This window comes from Diorhabda carinulata, chromosome 9 (genome assembly GCF_026250575.1).
Source record: "Diorhabda carinulata isolate Delta chromosome 9, icDioCari1.1, whole genome shotgun sequence".
Classification (NCBI taxonomy): Eukaryota; Metazoa; Arthropoda; class Insecta; order Coleoptera; family Chrysomelidae; genus Diorhabda; species Diorhabda carinulata.
The window spans coordinates 3,155,114-3,171,152 of record NC_079468.1 but is presented as its reverse complement, the minus strand read 5'-3'; the positions used below and the strand labels follow the sequence as shown (position 1 = coordinate 3,171,152).

The following is a 16,039-nucleotide window of genomic DNA, read 5'->3' as shown; positions in this document are numbered from 1 at the left end:
TTTTTTTCTAAATCATCAACGATCGGATGCATATGTATTGTGACATTTGCTTTAATTTAAAAATTCTTAAACTCTTTTCATCTGTTGATATTGCTTAAGCGTATATTAAAATTTTCCTTTAAAATTGATTATGGTTTTATTTTTGTTGTTAAACTGATGAATTCTGAATATTGAATACATCACAGTCCGGTGTACTACCATAGATAAATATACAATTTTCTTATTGTAAGCTTAGATAACCTTTTTTCCTAATGGAATAGAAATGTAGGGGAAGATGTAGCACGACCGAGTCCAATATGAGGTCTCTATTAATTTTTTTAAGTTGAAGATTCTGTCCCACATTAGTCTCTTTACTCTATTTTTCTATGTCTACAGATACCACTATACAGTTTCGATATTGCACCATAGAACTAACTACTACCTAGAAGCACTATTCAATTAGTTCGGGCAGTAATTCTTGACGTTGCTTTCTTGGAACAATGACGGAGGCGCCAGCGTTTTATTTTATTTTTGCTAAATTACTGCATGACGTTCAACAACAAAAAATTAACGTATTTCGTCGTTAACTACAAATTATAGTTTATATAATACTGATGCTACACTGACAATATACGCAGTTAACGTATCTCATTTCTGTTTTTAATCTCTGAATTGTTTTGACATTTCGAATTTATTTACAGGTTGCAGTTCTCGGTTTATGAAAACCGGACTCAAATGTTTATCCCCACTCTTAACTACTTTGCCACCTGAAAATACAAGGAGATCCATTGTGATCGTAATAGTTGAATTAAAATTTATAAATTAATTCTTTTAATTAAAATATTTTCTCAGAAATATGAACAGTGACTTTAAACATGACATAAAAATAAATAAATAGCATCATGGAAATAAATAATATGCAGTGGATTAGTATCACGAAATATTTCACAAAATAATTATTTTTTTCAGTGTTTCAAAAATTCTTTCGTTTCAATAGGTATTTTTTGATATATATATAAAAATAAAAGCACGTTTGTGAGTTGAATCGTTGCTTCACGAATCTCCCTCTACATTTCTATTAACCTTGGGTAGGGGACCGATTGACAACAGCGTTAAAGAGAGAAAGAGATGGAATCCAATGGACAGCAATGGCGGCGCTCTGTCCAGGTGTTCAGTATGGGTTATCTTCACAACAAAATTATGGAGAAAATAGAGACTTAATTTTTGTTAAATTGACTGATTCTGCTTTGCGTGCGATAGATGACTATATAAAAAATCAGGTAAGTTTTTAAAATTATATTATCTTGTTTTACTAAGTAATGCAATCTGTTGACTTCCACTTTTGACCAGTCGCCATATTCAGATGACTTATTAACCTATTATTTTGTTTCCAAAATAGTGATTATGTTATTCGATTATTCTATGAATTACTATAAAGTTGTAAAAAATTCTGCATTCGTTTAAAAAATGAAAAATTCATTTTTTTGCTTCGATACTGCCCTAGCCACGTCAACATATTGGAAAATATTTTTCGAAAAAATTACCTAATAATATTACGAATGTTCACATAATATTCTATTGACTATAATTTTTTAATAGAACAATCTAAATCTCATTTCTAATAGGTTCGTGAAAAAATATGTTGCCATTACTTGTCGACAATTTTATTTAGAAAATAATACAAAATGTAACTTTATTTAGTCAAGAATATAAGTTTGAACTTCGTTTATTTATAAAAAAAAACTAATTAAATATTCGTAGTAAATGCGTATTTTAGAGTATAATTCTCATATTTGTTATATATATAATATACAGGTATTCCCCATATTTTTGAAACGATCATAGTCACATAGGGTTGCCAAATCTATCCAAAGCACTTCTAAAATTAGACATCATAAACTGATTCAAGAATTTAATGTGGGTGCTAAAATATTTACCTACCAAAATCTGGAAGTAGGATGCTTGAATTTTACTATATCGATTATGAAAATCGATATTATTGAAAAATATTCCATAAGACGTGCACTTTATGAATTTTTTTTTTGTTTTATACTAGCAAATGTAAAAATACGTGACTAGATTTCAAATAGATAATGCCCGTAAATTAGTTGTTTGTAAATATAATCACTTTTGACGCAAAATAAAATATTCGATACAGAAGGAGATTATAATAAATTTGGCAATGTCGTAGAATCAGCTGGATATTGAATTAGTAAACATTTTAGACAGTGTTGTCAAATACGTTTAAATTTCGTCATTTATCGGATGTACTTGGAATTTCTTTTGAACGTATATTATATGATTTTTGTGACTTTTTGTTAATTTTTTTCTATCGAGTGAAAGGAAACAAAATAAAATGAAATAAAATATTTGGAGAGTTTTTGTTAAAAAATTAAAGTTTGTTAAAGAGATATCAAAACATAAAGTACATAATTATTGAACAAAAAACTAGATAATATTGTAATAAACAACTCTAATTAAACATAAAACTAATCCAAAATAAAATATAATTTATTCGAACTCAGAAATTTGTATATGATGTTAATGATTAAAAATATATTTGTAGGAAATGACGATTTGCGTCATTCGCTAATATGCTAGTATATACAGGGTGGGTATTGAAAATATTTGAACAGAAAAATCCCTATTACATAAATAATTTTTTAAAAAATACGTTTGTCGAAGAGAAAAAAATCAAGTATAACGATTTTTACATTCAATAACGTTTTATATTTTATACAGGTCAAATAATAAAAAAAGGAGGTCAAGGTTATTTAGCTGCCATAAAAAATATTTAAAGTAAAAATTTTATTTCTTCACTATTCTTTTTAAATTAGTACTGCTTTAGAATCTTAAATATAAAAGATAATGATTTTAATCAAATAATTGTAGTTTTCTTTTCTATTTATCTCATTATGTTCCTTGAGTATTTTCAAAAAGTAATTAGATTAATTCTGTAAAATTTTTGTGAAGCAATTAAAACATTATTAAAGTTAACTATACTATATAATAATAACATCATATTTATTCACAAGTATTTAATCTTTATGTAAATAGAGTTGTTTTTCTATTCATTTTATATATTTTACTTGTTGAATATTTTCAAAAAGAAATTATTTGAGTTCTATAAAGCTTTCAACAAACCATTAAAACAATATTAAAGTGGAGTACTCTATATATATTATTCTCATATTTATACACAATTAGTTAATCTTTACCCATTTAAAATATTTATTTCCCTATACTTTTTGAATAATTTCACAAAGTAATTACATGAATTCTAATTATTTCTTGCTTCTTCTTTCTTCCATAATCTTAATACCTAGGCAGGAGTCTCTTCCTCAGGAATTGGTCTTCGGCATCAGATAAAGTATTTAAATAACAATTAATATTAAATTGAATGCACAGCTTTTTAACGAACAACATTATAAATGAATAAAACATGGAACATCTGGAAACAACTTATGAATTGATTTAATAACAAAAACTATACAAACTAAAACTATCCCGGGATACGATTATCCAAATTAATACTTATTGCTAAGAACAATAAAAAAAGTTACAGCAACAAATAAATTTAATGAAAAAGTAATGAATTCACATTAACTGCATATCCAAAAGAGCCCAACGAATATAAGAAACTCAGATGTTTCTATATATTGAAGATAATACTGGGATGTATCAGTATGTATGTTGCAGTCCTCATCTGAATTCCCAGTTGTTATAGTTGAGTTTAATTTGTTTATTTGTGGTGTACCGGTTGAGTCCTTTGGGTGTGGTCGAAACTCCAACCTGGCAGAACTGAACAACACAGATGGAAATTATTGAAGAAGGAACGAGTAGAAAGAACAGATTTTTCTTGACGCCGAAGATGATTGAATTTTTTACCAGATCAAATTGGGTATAGTTAAGTAAATGTCCAAATTCTTTCTTCTAGTAAGATAGGCATGAATTGATCTCTCAGTTGGGTTGTGAAAGTGTTTGCGAACCAAACAAATAGATTCTAAAACAAAAAGACGGGGGAGACTGAGAATTTTGTGTTTTTTAAAATAGAATTTGCACTGCAGACTACTACTCAAACCAAAAATATAACGAATAGCTCTTCTTTGTAATTTGAAGATAGATTCGAAGAGGTGCAAGACCTCAGAAATGTATACCATACTGAAGATGCGATTCGAACAACGAGTAGTTGAAGCAGTACGAGAATCGAGCTGTACAGACACAGATTTATTAGCAAAACAAGCAGAGTATAATTTTTTTTACCATTTTTCCTACATGTACAGATCATTGAAGTGCATCGAATGTAGACCAAGAATTTGAGGATCGTATAAAGTCACTGTTGAATTGAGTTGAGAACTGGTAAAGCTGCTTTAAATAAAACTAAAGTTTTCTCAGTGTTTAAACAGAGACCGTTCGCGTTAGACCAGGACTTAATAGTAATGAGATTTTTGCCTATGGTAGAATGCCTGGACCACTCCATTGATTAGTTAGCGAAGCACCTGATAATTTTATCGAAGAAAGTCTGAAAATTTAGAGTCAGTATCGTCATAATTGCGAATATAAATAAAATAAAATCAGTTAGAGTAGATAAATTGTTAAAAATAAATGTTAGAGTAAATAAATCAGAAGTGACTACTGCGCCACAATACGTGAACATAGGAATATTCAAAATGTTTGGAGAATTAGGCCTGACGCCTGTTTCTTTTTCGATATCTTTCCTCATCCTGGTTTCATAGACCACTTTCAAAATTTTCCTGGATCCGCAGCTACATGACTACCAATTTCCCAACCACGAAAAAAAGTGGCGGTTAGATCTATCTATGGAAAATTGATTTATAGCCGAGTTTCAATAACGAATTAACAATTTTCAAAAAAAAAAGGTCAGAATTGATTGCTTAATAGGATTAAATATTTGATAATAAAATCAAGTAAACAAATTTTCAATGAAGTCTTATTTGATTGTGCTGTGAGTGGATATCCAAAAAACAAAGTTGGCCAAACGAATAAGTGACTCAGAAGTACAAGAATCAATCAATTCTCACAAATATTATTTAGAAAACTTCCCATTCGGAGCGGTAGAAAAAAATTTTGTATACTTTCTTGTGTCGTACTTATTTATTCAAATATATGAATTATTTTTATAACAGTTGTAACACAATCAAAATTAAACACTTTTTTTGATAAGAAATGACGCAGGAAACGCGTTCAGAAGCTTTTGTACAATCACCCACAGTCCAGGATATTTTTTGGGTATTTCTACCCGCAGCCAAAATTTTTTGATATCCTATTTAAATGTCACTTTTAGCTCCTTATTAGCGATAAGTTCGAGTGGCTCCTCTTGTACTGCCACATTCTCCACTTCAGATTCATCAAGATTTATGATCCATGGTGGTATTTCCATCAGAATATCTTCAAATCTGTTTTTCAAACCATCATGCAAGGCAATCAAATGTTGAACGTATGTCTGAACATCTTCATCGAGGCATTCTACCTGCCACACGTTTGAAACATGTAAAAATTTCGCGCCGAACAATATTTTCCTACATAACTTCCAATATACCAAGAAAAGCTGAAATTACTATCTTTGGTTTTATTAAATTTTCTGCTTTAAACTGATTTTCTTTTAAATCAGGATTTTTACTTTCCAGAAAGTCAAAAAGTGAATAAAATCTTGATAAAAATTTCACTGCGATCGTTGGAAATTTTTCACACACAATTTTCAAAAGTTTATCAATTGATATATCGTTGTCACATAACCTCGAATATAGAAAAATATTTTTGTGGTTGAGTTATCTATTAATAATTGTGTGTGGGTTTAAAATTTTCAAGTTTGACTAAGGTAAATAATTGTTACATTATCTCGTTAAAAATATGTAGTAATCGATCAGATTTATCTTCATATTCGTTACCAATTGGAAATTTGAATGATAATGAAAAAAACAAACATCGATTCACATCTACAAACACGTATGGAAATTTTGTTCTCGACTGAAAACTGCATATTGACGAAATAATAAAAGACAGTCTGGTTGGAAAAACCCATAAAACAATGGGAGATTCAATTCAATGATCTGCAATGACGCCCGTCGTATCTTACGAAACTGTATTAGTAATAGTTTTAATTTTGAAATTACACTGAGAAAACCAACTGAAGAGTAATAAATATGAAAATTTTGTCTCGATTTTAGGCTGAAATTTTGTTTAAAAATAGATAAAATCTTGAAGTTTCGTGTAAAAAAATTCACTTGAATAAGACTTGAAATCAAATCATCACAAAAACAACTTGCCGCTCTTTATAAGAACCATACATCAAAGGCGCCAAATTTTAGAGTTCCATTAAAACCGGACAGGTCCGGTTCTACGGTCCATGTCGTGGACGAGTTCGTAACAAAATATACGAAAAGGTCTAAGAAGTAAAAAAGTTGAAGAAAAATGTAAGAATTTGTAGTGGAAAATATCATGAACAATGATATTAAAATTTGCGTCAAGTTTACAAAAATTTATCTATTGAGAAACCTAACGAATTGTCAATGCCCATTTAAAAATGGCCGACGTGTGGTAAACACATCCTTGTGTAATAAGTTTCTGTGTGTTTTGTGAAATTATTTAAACTTTAGCTATGTTCGAGGGTCGAATTCCGAATCATTTTTGGACCAATCGCATGCGCACATTCAAAATTTTCGTTCGCGGGGTTGGAGGGGGTTAAATCATCGACTCGCTAACAATTTTAACCATGCGGATGCAATCAGTCTTAAAATAATTCGGAATTTGACCCGCGAACAAAGATATGAAAATTCCGGTTTTCCCGAACGAAACAACGGGCGGAAAAACTGCATGAATCACATGATTTTCCGGCGTGCAAAACTTCAACCTTTAACAAACTTTACGTTACAAAAGGTTTGACGCGGTTTTCCGACCATTTATTCCTTCGGGTGCACTGAACTGCCGTTTGCTGATGTACTAAGTTTGTTCCTCTGGTTTTCAAGCTGAAACGGCTCGCACCTTATGAATCCTATTCCTTGTAGTCTCCGAGACTATAACTAAATAAATATCATCTAATAATTAAGGCACAAAAAAGTGATGGAAATCAAAAGTTCTAAATTTGAAATTTCCGCCGAAAATTCAACGTGACGTTCGGAAACTGTGATCTAAAAATCGTCCTCGGTTAGTATCCGCAATCAACTGATAGGTGATTTACCCGAACGGGAGTTATAATTTCCGAAAAGTCCTATAATGTAGTTGACCGGTTTTGCGTAAGTACCCATGTGGGAGCCTCCAGACTTAGCTTGGGCCAAAGCAGGGAAACCCGGCCTTGGCAAACCGCTAATGGCAAAAGTCTGGGTAACTTAGCCCCGGTCATTCTATAGTCAGCCAGGCTTGGCGGAATTCTGAACAACTATATAAAGTTTTGTTCTAATATCTTATCAATAGTCTTGAGTATATCTAGGCAACCAGGTCCAAGCTTGCAAACCAAGCGAGGGACATTCTAATTATCCCAGAGTCCCACGAAGTCTGTCCCATCGTAAAATCCTATATGGGTGATTCACCACATTTTTCGATTAAACCTCGTATACGGGTATTGCGGAGAATCGTGAGATAATACACGTAACACAAATTTTAAATAGAAAAAGGATTGTTTATGTGTTTATTAACGAATTGAAAAAGAAAGTTTGTTCAATAACAAATAGAAAGCCATAAAATAAACTGTCTCAAGATCCGGAAGCGATAAAACAATTTTTCTTCAAAACTTTTAATTTCGATTATTTATTTATTTCTATATCGATGGCATTAGTTTATTGGGTCCTTATACATCAACCGAAAGTTATTTATTATTGTTTATTTAGATAATAGTTACAGAGAATGCATAATAGAAATGTCTGGTTTTAGAAATATTTTATTACTTATGAATCTCATTAGATGACGAGGCATTCGTAATCCTTCGGAGTATCACTTCTTTTAGTTAACAGTTTAAATATTTTTTCAAGCAATTAAGCTGCTTATAAGTTCCAAAGAGTTGTTTCAATTTTGAAGACACCACGTTGTTTAGTATTTATTTGGCAGCCATCAATAGTAAACGTTTTTAGTGAATTTGTAAACATGGTAAAAATTGGTCAGTTATGTGATACTGCTGAACTAGATTCTACTCTGGGTGAGACTGCACCTTCGTACGACCTGCGAAGACTAGCGTGGTCGACCAAAAGAGTTGACGGCTCCACAAAGCGGTACTGAAAGTGCGCGAGGTAGCAGACATAGTAGACATTTCAAAAAGCGCATATTAACTGAAAATTTGGACCAGAAAAAGCTGTGCGCAAGATGGGTGAAGATGTTTTCATCGAATGTCAGGCAATTTTTCACAGAAAGAACAATCAAAACAATGAACTGAAAAGGTAGAACCGGCTTCAAAGAAGGCGAAGACCGTTCCAACTGCAAGCAAGGTCATGGCGTCGGTTTTTTTGGGATGCGCAAGGGATAATTTCCATTGACTGCCTTGTAAAAGGCAAAACTACCAACGGCGAGTATTATGTAAACTTATTTCAACTTTTGAGCGAGGAAATCAAACAAAAACGACCGTCTTTGGTTAAGAAGAAAGTGTTGTTTGCACCAGCTCACACATCCGTTATTGCAATGGTCAAAATTAATGAAATAAAGTTTCAATTGCTACTTCATGCACCCTATTCGCCAGATTCAGCCCCAAGACTTGAAAAAATGGCTAAGTGGCCAAAGATTTTCCAACAAGAGAGTAGTTAATGGCTATTTTGAGGAGCTTGACGATTCTTGTGTATGGAGCTAAAAGGAGATGACGTTGACATATAAATATACATTTTTTCAAAGTTTTCGTGTTTTCTTTGTTGAACCAGGTACTTTTGGGACCATACTCGTAATTTAAAAAAAGATTTAGTTGAAGAGAATGTCTGGTTGTAGGTTTAATGTTGATACATTTATAAACATTTGTTTCTGAGTATTTAAAACAATTTGAAATATGTAAATAATTATTTACGTCGACCTGTCAAGTGATAACCAAATTTAAAATAAGAGTGAATGTAGTTTTCGTTATTAATACCAGGGATCTTCGAGTTGGTCTGAAGGTCAGCAGGTAAACTAACATATATACAACATCAATTTATTTAGGTAGGTACATTACAAATCTTCTAGAGAAGGAATATATACAATGAACTTTTATATTCTCAGAAAAAGATCGGTACTGGAAGCTTTTATTTATCTATAGACAAACTGTACCAGGTAATTCGCCAGCTACACCTGCCTTTAAATCAATATAATACCACAATTTTAGAGGCTTACCTTTTAAAGAGATTCTAGGCCAACCAAATTAGACGTTTATAATTAGTTTCGCCTGTATGTTTGTAAGCTAACTTTTTGGTCTCGATTATGCCTTACTTTGAGCGATTAGATTTAATTTATACACACTTGTCTAACTAAAACTGACTACAACGTAATAATTTGATCAAAATATCAGATTATCATCGTCATTAGTTTCACCAGGATTCATAAATTTATTTTTTTAACAAAGAATAGTTTTTCAATCAATTATATATTTCCCATTGTGCTCAATTCCGCGCTCATAAAATTTCTGGTCCTCATCAGCAATAAACTGAACCTGGTGAGATTGAAGGTCATGTCGTTTGTGAAAGTTCGTCCATTCAAAGAGTCAGATGGTGTCAGATCAGGGCTGTATGGGGGATGCGGCATCACTTCCCAACCAAGCTCCAGTAGTTTCCCACGAGTTGTCAAATATGTGTCTTGCATTATCATGATGGAACACTAAACCTTTCCGATTTGACAATTCTGGCCGTTTTTCTTTAGTTGCTTCATTCAGTTTCATTAATTGTTTACAGTAAACATCAGAATTGATCGTTTGGTTCCTTGGAAGCAGCTCAAAAAACACTAATCCCACCAAACTGACAGCATGAGCTTTTTTGTTGTTTTTCAGCTTCCGATGTGGTTTGTGCTGGTGCGCCGTGTTTGTTCCATGATCGTTTTCGAACTATGTTACTGTACAGGATCCATTTTTCATCACCAGTGATGATTCTTTTCAAGAAACGGACGGTTTCATTTCGTTTAAGATGCAAATGTTAATTCTTTGTGTTAAATGAATTTCTTTCAATTTGTGAGGTACCCCAATATCAAGCTTCTTAACCAGCCCAAGACATTTCAAGTGTTTTTCAACCTCTCGAGCAGTTATATGTCGATCCTCTTCAATTATGACTTTGATTTGGTCATCATCAACTTCAGTAGGCCGACCAGAACGTTGCTCATCGTTGAGGGGAAAATCTTCAGTAATCAACACCATAAACTTCTATCTCAGGTGTAGTGTGGATACAAGTTTCGTCCTTTGTGCAACAAAATCTGCACGCTGCATTATCTGCTAAGTCTAGCGTCTTCAGGTGTCCATTGAGGCGTCAGTGCCTCCTGATAGTATTCGTAGTTACCTAGATTGATACATTCAGCAGATCTTCTTTTGTTATAGTTTCCTAGGAGAGTCTGCCTGTTTTAGCCCCTGTAGGTTATCTCAATAATTGGTTTTGCTCCTATCTACCTTCTTTTCCAATGCTTTTTTTATTGTTCTATAGCTGATACCACAGAAGAGTTTAGGTCTAATGAAGATCTTATTGCCCCAGCTTTAGCAAAATTATCAGCTTTCCTTTCACTCAGACGTGTCCCAGAATTCATTGAAGGGTAACTCACTATATTTTTCTTGTCTAGTTCGTTTAATTTTTCTAGGCAATCCCAAAAGAGTTTGGATTTTATAATATTGGAGCTTGAAGCTCTAACAGCTGCTTGGCTATCAGATGATCTCCTGGTTGATAGTTCCTATCTAGATTGAACTGAACACATTTGCATAAATTTCAGCTTGAACAATGCTTGGTGTCTTCCCCAAGCTTTGTATTCCGTATATTCTTATTCCAGTTCGGTCTGCTGCTTTACATCCGTCCGTATACTATTTAAAGACAGTTCTATTCATTTCTTCTAAAGCTTATGCCCATTTTTTCTCAAAGCTAAACTTTTTTGATGCATCATCATGAGGCATCTCCCAGATTTGGTCATTATTTATGGACGGTTTTTCTTTGATGATTTCGTCTCTTAACATTCCAAGTGTTGTTTATTGAACCAAGATTTCCAGTACATCTTAATCAGAACTGCCTTCATCCCTTGACTACCTGCAGCTTACCTTTCAGGTTTAGACCTCAAAGGAACCCCAGTACTTGGGAATTCCCAAAGGAAGACACGTCTTTGCCCTTACAAGTTTCCAAAGCATTGATTTGTAGTGCAAAACATTCTGTAATTAGATGAACGTTGCTATTTTTAGGTCTAGTCTTAGTAAGTGCTTTCATAAGAGGCAGAGCCCTATAGGAAACCAATATCTAGATCTCAGATCTTTTGGTCTTAGTATTCTGGAGGAACTTTATTCTATTCCATAGCAAGTCTTCGGACCAGCTCCTTTCTTATGTACATCAATAGTAGGATATTTGGGCCACAACCCCAATTCCTCCTTGTGAAGTTTTTGCGCGCCATCAGGACTTTTGTGGCTTTAGTGATTATATACTTTCCGTGTTTGTTCCATAGGAGTTTACTATCTATTTTGAATCCTAGATATTTTCCCTCCGTTTTCCATTCAAAGACCCGTCTTTTAAATAAAATCTTCAAGGGTCTTTGTTGAAAATATGAGACACTATCTACATTTGTGGTATCTAAAGGTAGCCGTACACGTTACGGTTCACCGGAGAGACGCGGAAAGTCTATGGGAATAGACCTGCGCATTTTTTTGTATCTGTGCCTACGTTCGGTTGATCTGCGCTGAAAAATCACTACAGGTAACTTTCGCAGTGAACCGTGGCGTGTACGGCTTGAGTTTCGTTGGCATTTGAAGTCTGTACCATGATGTAAAGACTACAAGGTGTGTTCTTCCCGAGGGCTCATTTTCGACTCGTTCTGCGCATCTCTTGGGAGCGAATTCTCATAGACTGTTTCCCAGCTGGTGCGCTATAGCACACCTTGTAGTCTTTACATCATGGTCTGTACAAGAAACTTTATTATATAAATTTGTATCCTAAATAGTGTCTTCAGAAATGGAACAACATAGAAAAATAAACAAACAATAAGAGATAGGATAATTCAGAAATTTGAATAATTATCCATGTAGATTTTAGATAACAATAAATTTAATTGTAAAATACTTGTATATATATATATATATATATATATATATATATATATATATATATATTACACCAAGTGTTGACAATATTTTTAAGTATCTAGATCTTGATAAAAAATAATTCCTTTATTGACTTTTCTTTACATCTAATATTATTTTCATGTTTTGGCAGCTTCTTTAAAATTTATTTATCACTCAAAACAGCATTAAATATTATTTTCACACATACAAAAACTCTACAGGTCATAATTTGTAAAATAACAAAATAACAAGAGCCGAAAGTTGAATTTTCGGCCCTTGGACTTCGCGCAGGACGAGATTTCAACTTTAAGCTCATGCACGCGCATGTACTTCTCACAGGGAATGATTGTTAAACTTTCGAAAGTACCTACGCCATCAAGAAAAATCTTATAAACTACACGGGACAAAAGAAAATCAACTTTCGTCTAATACACTATTACTGCGGAATTTTAAAAGTTCGGCTAATTCGCGCGGCGTATTCCACATTTTTAAAAAAATGGCGTTTATTTGAATACAATTTTTTTAGTAGCAGGCGGTTTATTTGCGGTATTTCTTCGGTTCATTTTTCTTTACAAATTCAGTAAAATTTAGAGTCAACGTTGAATATAAATTGTTGATTCCCAAACGTAGAAACCAACAACAAAGATATTCAGAACTAAAATTAAAATAAGTTAGACGCCACATATTTTCTCTTTTTTTTCCGTGGCGTGGAGGCTTAGACCACAATCGAGGCTATTTAGAAAGGATTGGAATCTTTCGAAATGCGGATATATCGTATTTTGAAAATCACCAACATGGAAGTTATGCAGAGACGGAAACTGGAGTATTTTGGCCACATACTGAGACATGACAAATATACCGGCTTCTGCAGTTGATTGTCCAAGGCAAAGTGGTTAGTAAGAGGGGACCATGGAGAAGACGGTATTCGTGGACGCGCAATCTACGTCGGTGGATGAAGTGCCATCTGTTTAAAAACGCAGTTAACAATATAAGAATAACCTTATTAATAGCCAACGTTTTCAACGGATAAGGCAATAAAAGAAGAAGAATATTCCCAAAATGGTGCCCCCGGGGTTTACGAGAGTTACAACCAAAATGGTTATTTTGAATCATGTGAATGCAATGTTAGAGAAATTGAACAATTTCAACATGTTCTTCAGCGATGAGGCACATTTTCATTTGGATGGATACGTAAATCGCCAAAATTGTCGTTTTGGGGGAGAGAAGAATCCGCAAACCTTACATAAACCTCCGTTGCATAGCCCAAAAGTCGCTATGTAGAATTGCATTAATGGGCCCTACTTTTAAGAAGATAACAGAGGACATGCAGTGACTGTAACATGTTTGACATGGTCTCAACAGGATGGGACCACATCGAACACCACTAACAACTCTTTAGATGCATTGCACGAGTTTTTCCCAGAAAAGGTGATATTAAATGGCCACCTTGTAGTCCTGATTTGGACCCCACCGGATTATTTCTACGAGAATAATCCGCAAAATTTGATATATTTGGCAAACAATATTAAAGAATTGTATTCCTCGACCACTTCTTCAAAGAGCTTTTGAAAATGTACGTAAATTTTGTTTCTCGTCATTTAATTCATAATAAATACGTATAAAAATAAGTATAATGTATTTTTTTTCCAACTAAACTAGTTGCGTGGTTATGAGACACCCTGTAATACAGAAACAAACAAAAGGAAATGTCGTCTATTTTCACATTGTTATTTAATTAGATATAGAACAATGTGCATTGGTAATAATTAACATTAATTATTTTCTTGTTTCAGAACAAATTTTACAATAACAAACCGAAGATCCAGTTCCTAGGGGAAAATGGGGTAAATATTACAACGTTTTAACTATAATAATAATATTTTGAAAATCACATGCATATACAAATATACTACTTTTATTTAAATATAAAAATAAGGGATATACCACCCTTTAAAGGGGTGAATTTAAAACGTTATTTATTCAATTTAATTATTTACACTTCATGAGACATTTTAAATAACCGAATCAACATTAAGCCGACTCGCTTTCCTAATTTTTCTTTTTATTTGTTTCATTGTTCAATCTGGTGTTTGCCGGAGTTTGTTCGAAATTTTCTTTTTCAATTGCTCATGTGAAGTTGCTTCCCAACCCTTCAGGATATACGTTTCGTTTCAAAACGTTTAATAGGCCTCGGTTGGGACACATTAGGAACGTCCTTTGCATTTTGAGCAGTTGCCGTATCTGGCCAAAACATGAAATTTCATTCATTCATTCTTTATGAACTGCATTAATGCTACATCTAACACACTCTTTTTCATATATTTTTGCGGTTACAGAATTTCCAAAAGGTTAAATGTACGCTGAAGAACGACCACGAGAACTTATCGCCAATTGTTTGGTATAATTGGCGACACTTTTTGTGTCTTTTGAAATAAACTTCTGGATTTACATCCTCGCCCTTATGACAACAATAAATCTTGTTATCCACCGTTTCATTCCCTTCAAAAGTAAAATATGAGTCGTCGCTGATAATGGTTTCCAAACCTTTAAATTTTTGTTCCATTTTTTGCTTCTCGGAATATTTTTGAATGTCGATTTTCTCAATTTTTCAACTAGATTTTGTGTTGCTCGCATATTTGTTATTGATTTTCAATTACCTGCCCAATTGGATTGGAAAGTACACAAATCTACACAGCGTATGTTTCAAGTTTGAAGACGCCACGTATTTGATTGACAGCCATCAATAGTGAACGTTTTCAGTGGAATTGGTCATCGTTATGTGATACAATACTTTTATTTGAAAGGCGTTAGCTCAACTAATCTAAAGGCTGAACTAGATTCTACTCTTCTTCGTTATCAACAGTAAAATATTGGGTAGCAGAGTTTACACGTGGCCATACGACCTGCGAAGACCAGCATCTCAGTGGTCGACCAAAAGAGGTGACGACTCCAGAAGAAAATCCACAAAGCGGCACAGGATAATCGTCGACTGAAATTGCGCTAGCTAGAAGACGTAGTAGGCGTTTTAAAAATGAATTTGGACAAGAAAAAACTGTCCTCAAGATGGGTGCTCGCAATGGAACAAATACAGCGTCGTTTTCATCGACTGTCAAGCAATTTTTCACAGAAATAAAGGTCGACCAAATGAAATCCAAATGGAACGTGGGTCTAGCACTCACACCCGAAACGAAAGAACAATCAAAACAATGAACTGAAAAGGTAGAACCGGCTCCAAAGAAGGCGAAGACCGTTCCAACTGCAAGCAAGGTCATGGCGTCGGTTTTTTGGGATGCGCGTGGGATAATTTTCATTGATTATCTTGTAAAAAGAAAAACAATCAACGGCGAGTATTATGCGAACTTATTTCAACTTTTGAGCGAAGAAATCAAACAAAAACGACCGTCTTTGGTTAAGAAGAAAGTGTTGTTTGCACCGTTATTGCAATGACCAAAGTTAATGGATTAAAGTTTGAATTGCTACTTCATGCACTTTATTCGCCAGATTCAACCCCATCTGATTATTTTCTATTCTCGGACTCAAAAAAATGATTCCGTGGTTAAAGATTTTGACGATTCTTATTATAAAAAGGGTATCGAACTCATTGAACCTCGCTGGGAAAAGTGTACGGATCCAAAACGAGATAACGCTGAAAAATTTTTGTGTTTCCTTTGTTGGGCCAGGTATTTCTGGAACCATCCATACAAAATTATTAATCAAAGAAAAAATTAAACAAAATCATTTGTTGTCTGTGAAGTTTTATTAATTTTAAACAAAGTTATTGGAAGTAGTCACGATAAAATAATAAATATATACATTGACCCTATGAAAAAACCAGTCCTCCAATAACGATATAACGATTATAAA

At 33.4% G+C, this 16,039-nt stretch overlaps 1 protein-coding gene across 3 annotated transcripts in view; it reads left to right on the top strand.

The window, feature by feature from the left end:
* The first annotated feature begins 1,053 nt into the window (after positions 1–1,053).
* Positions 1,054–16,039, top strand: part of LOC130898111 (RNA polymerase II elongation factor Ell) — a 33,309-nt gene continuing 18,323 nt past the window's right edge. For 2 of the 3 annotated variants that reach the window (XM_057807168.1, XM_057807167.1), the window contains exons 1-2: positions 1,055–1,259; positions 13,969–14,019. In XM_057807168.1, the coding sequence (XP_057663151.1) occupies positions 1,128–1,259; positions 13,969–14,019 (183 nt within the window). In that variant the 5' untranslated portion in view covers positions 1,055–1,127. Of the gene's footprint in view, positions 1,260–13,968; positions 14,020–16,039 lie in introns of all 3 variants that reach the window. The other variant, XM_057807169.1, reaches the window with a different exon arrangement.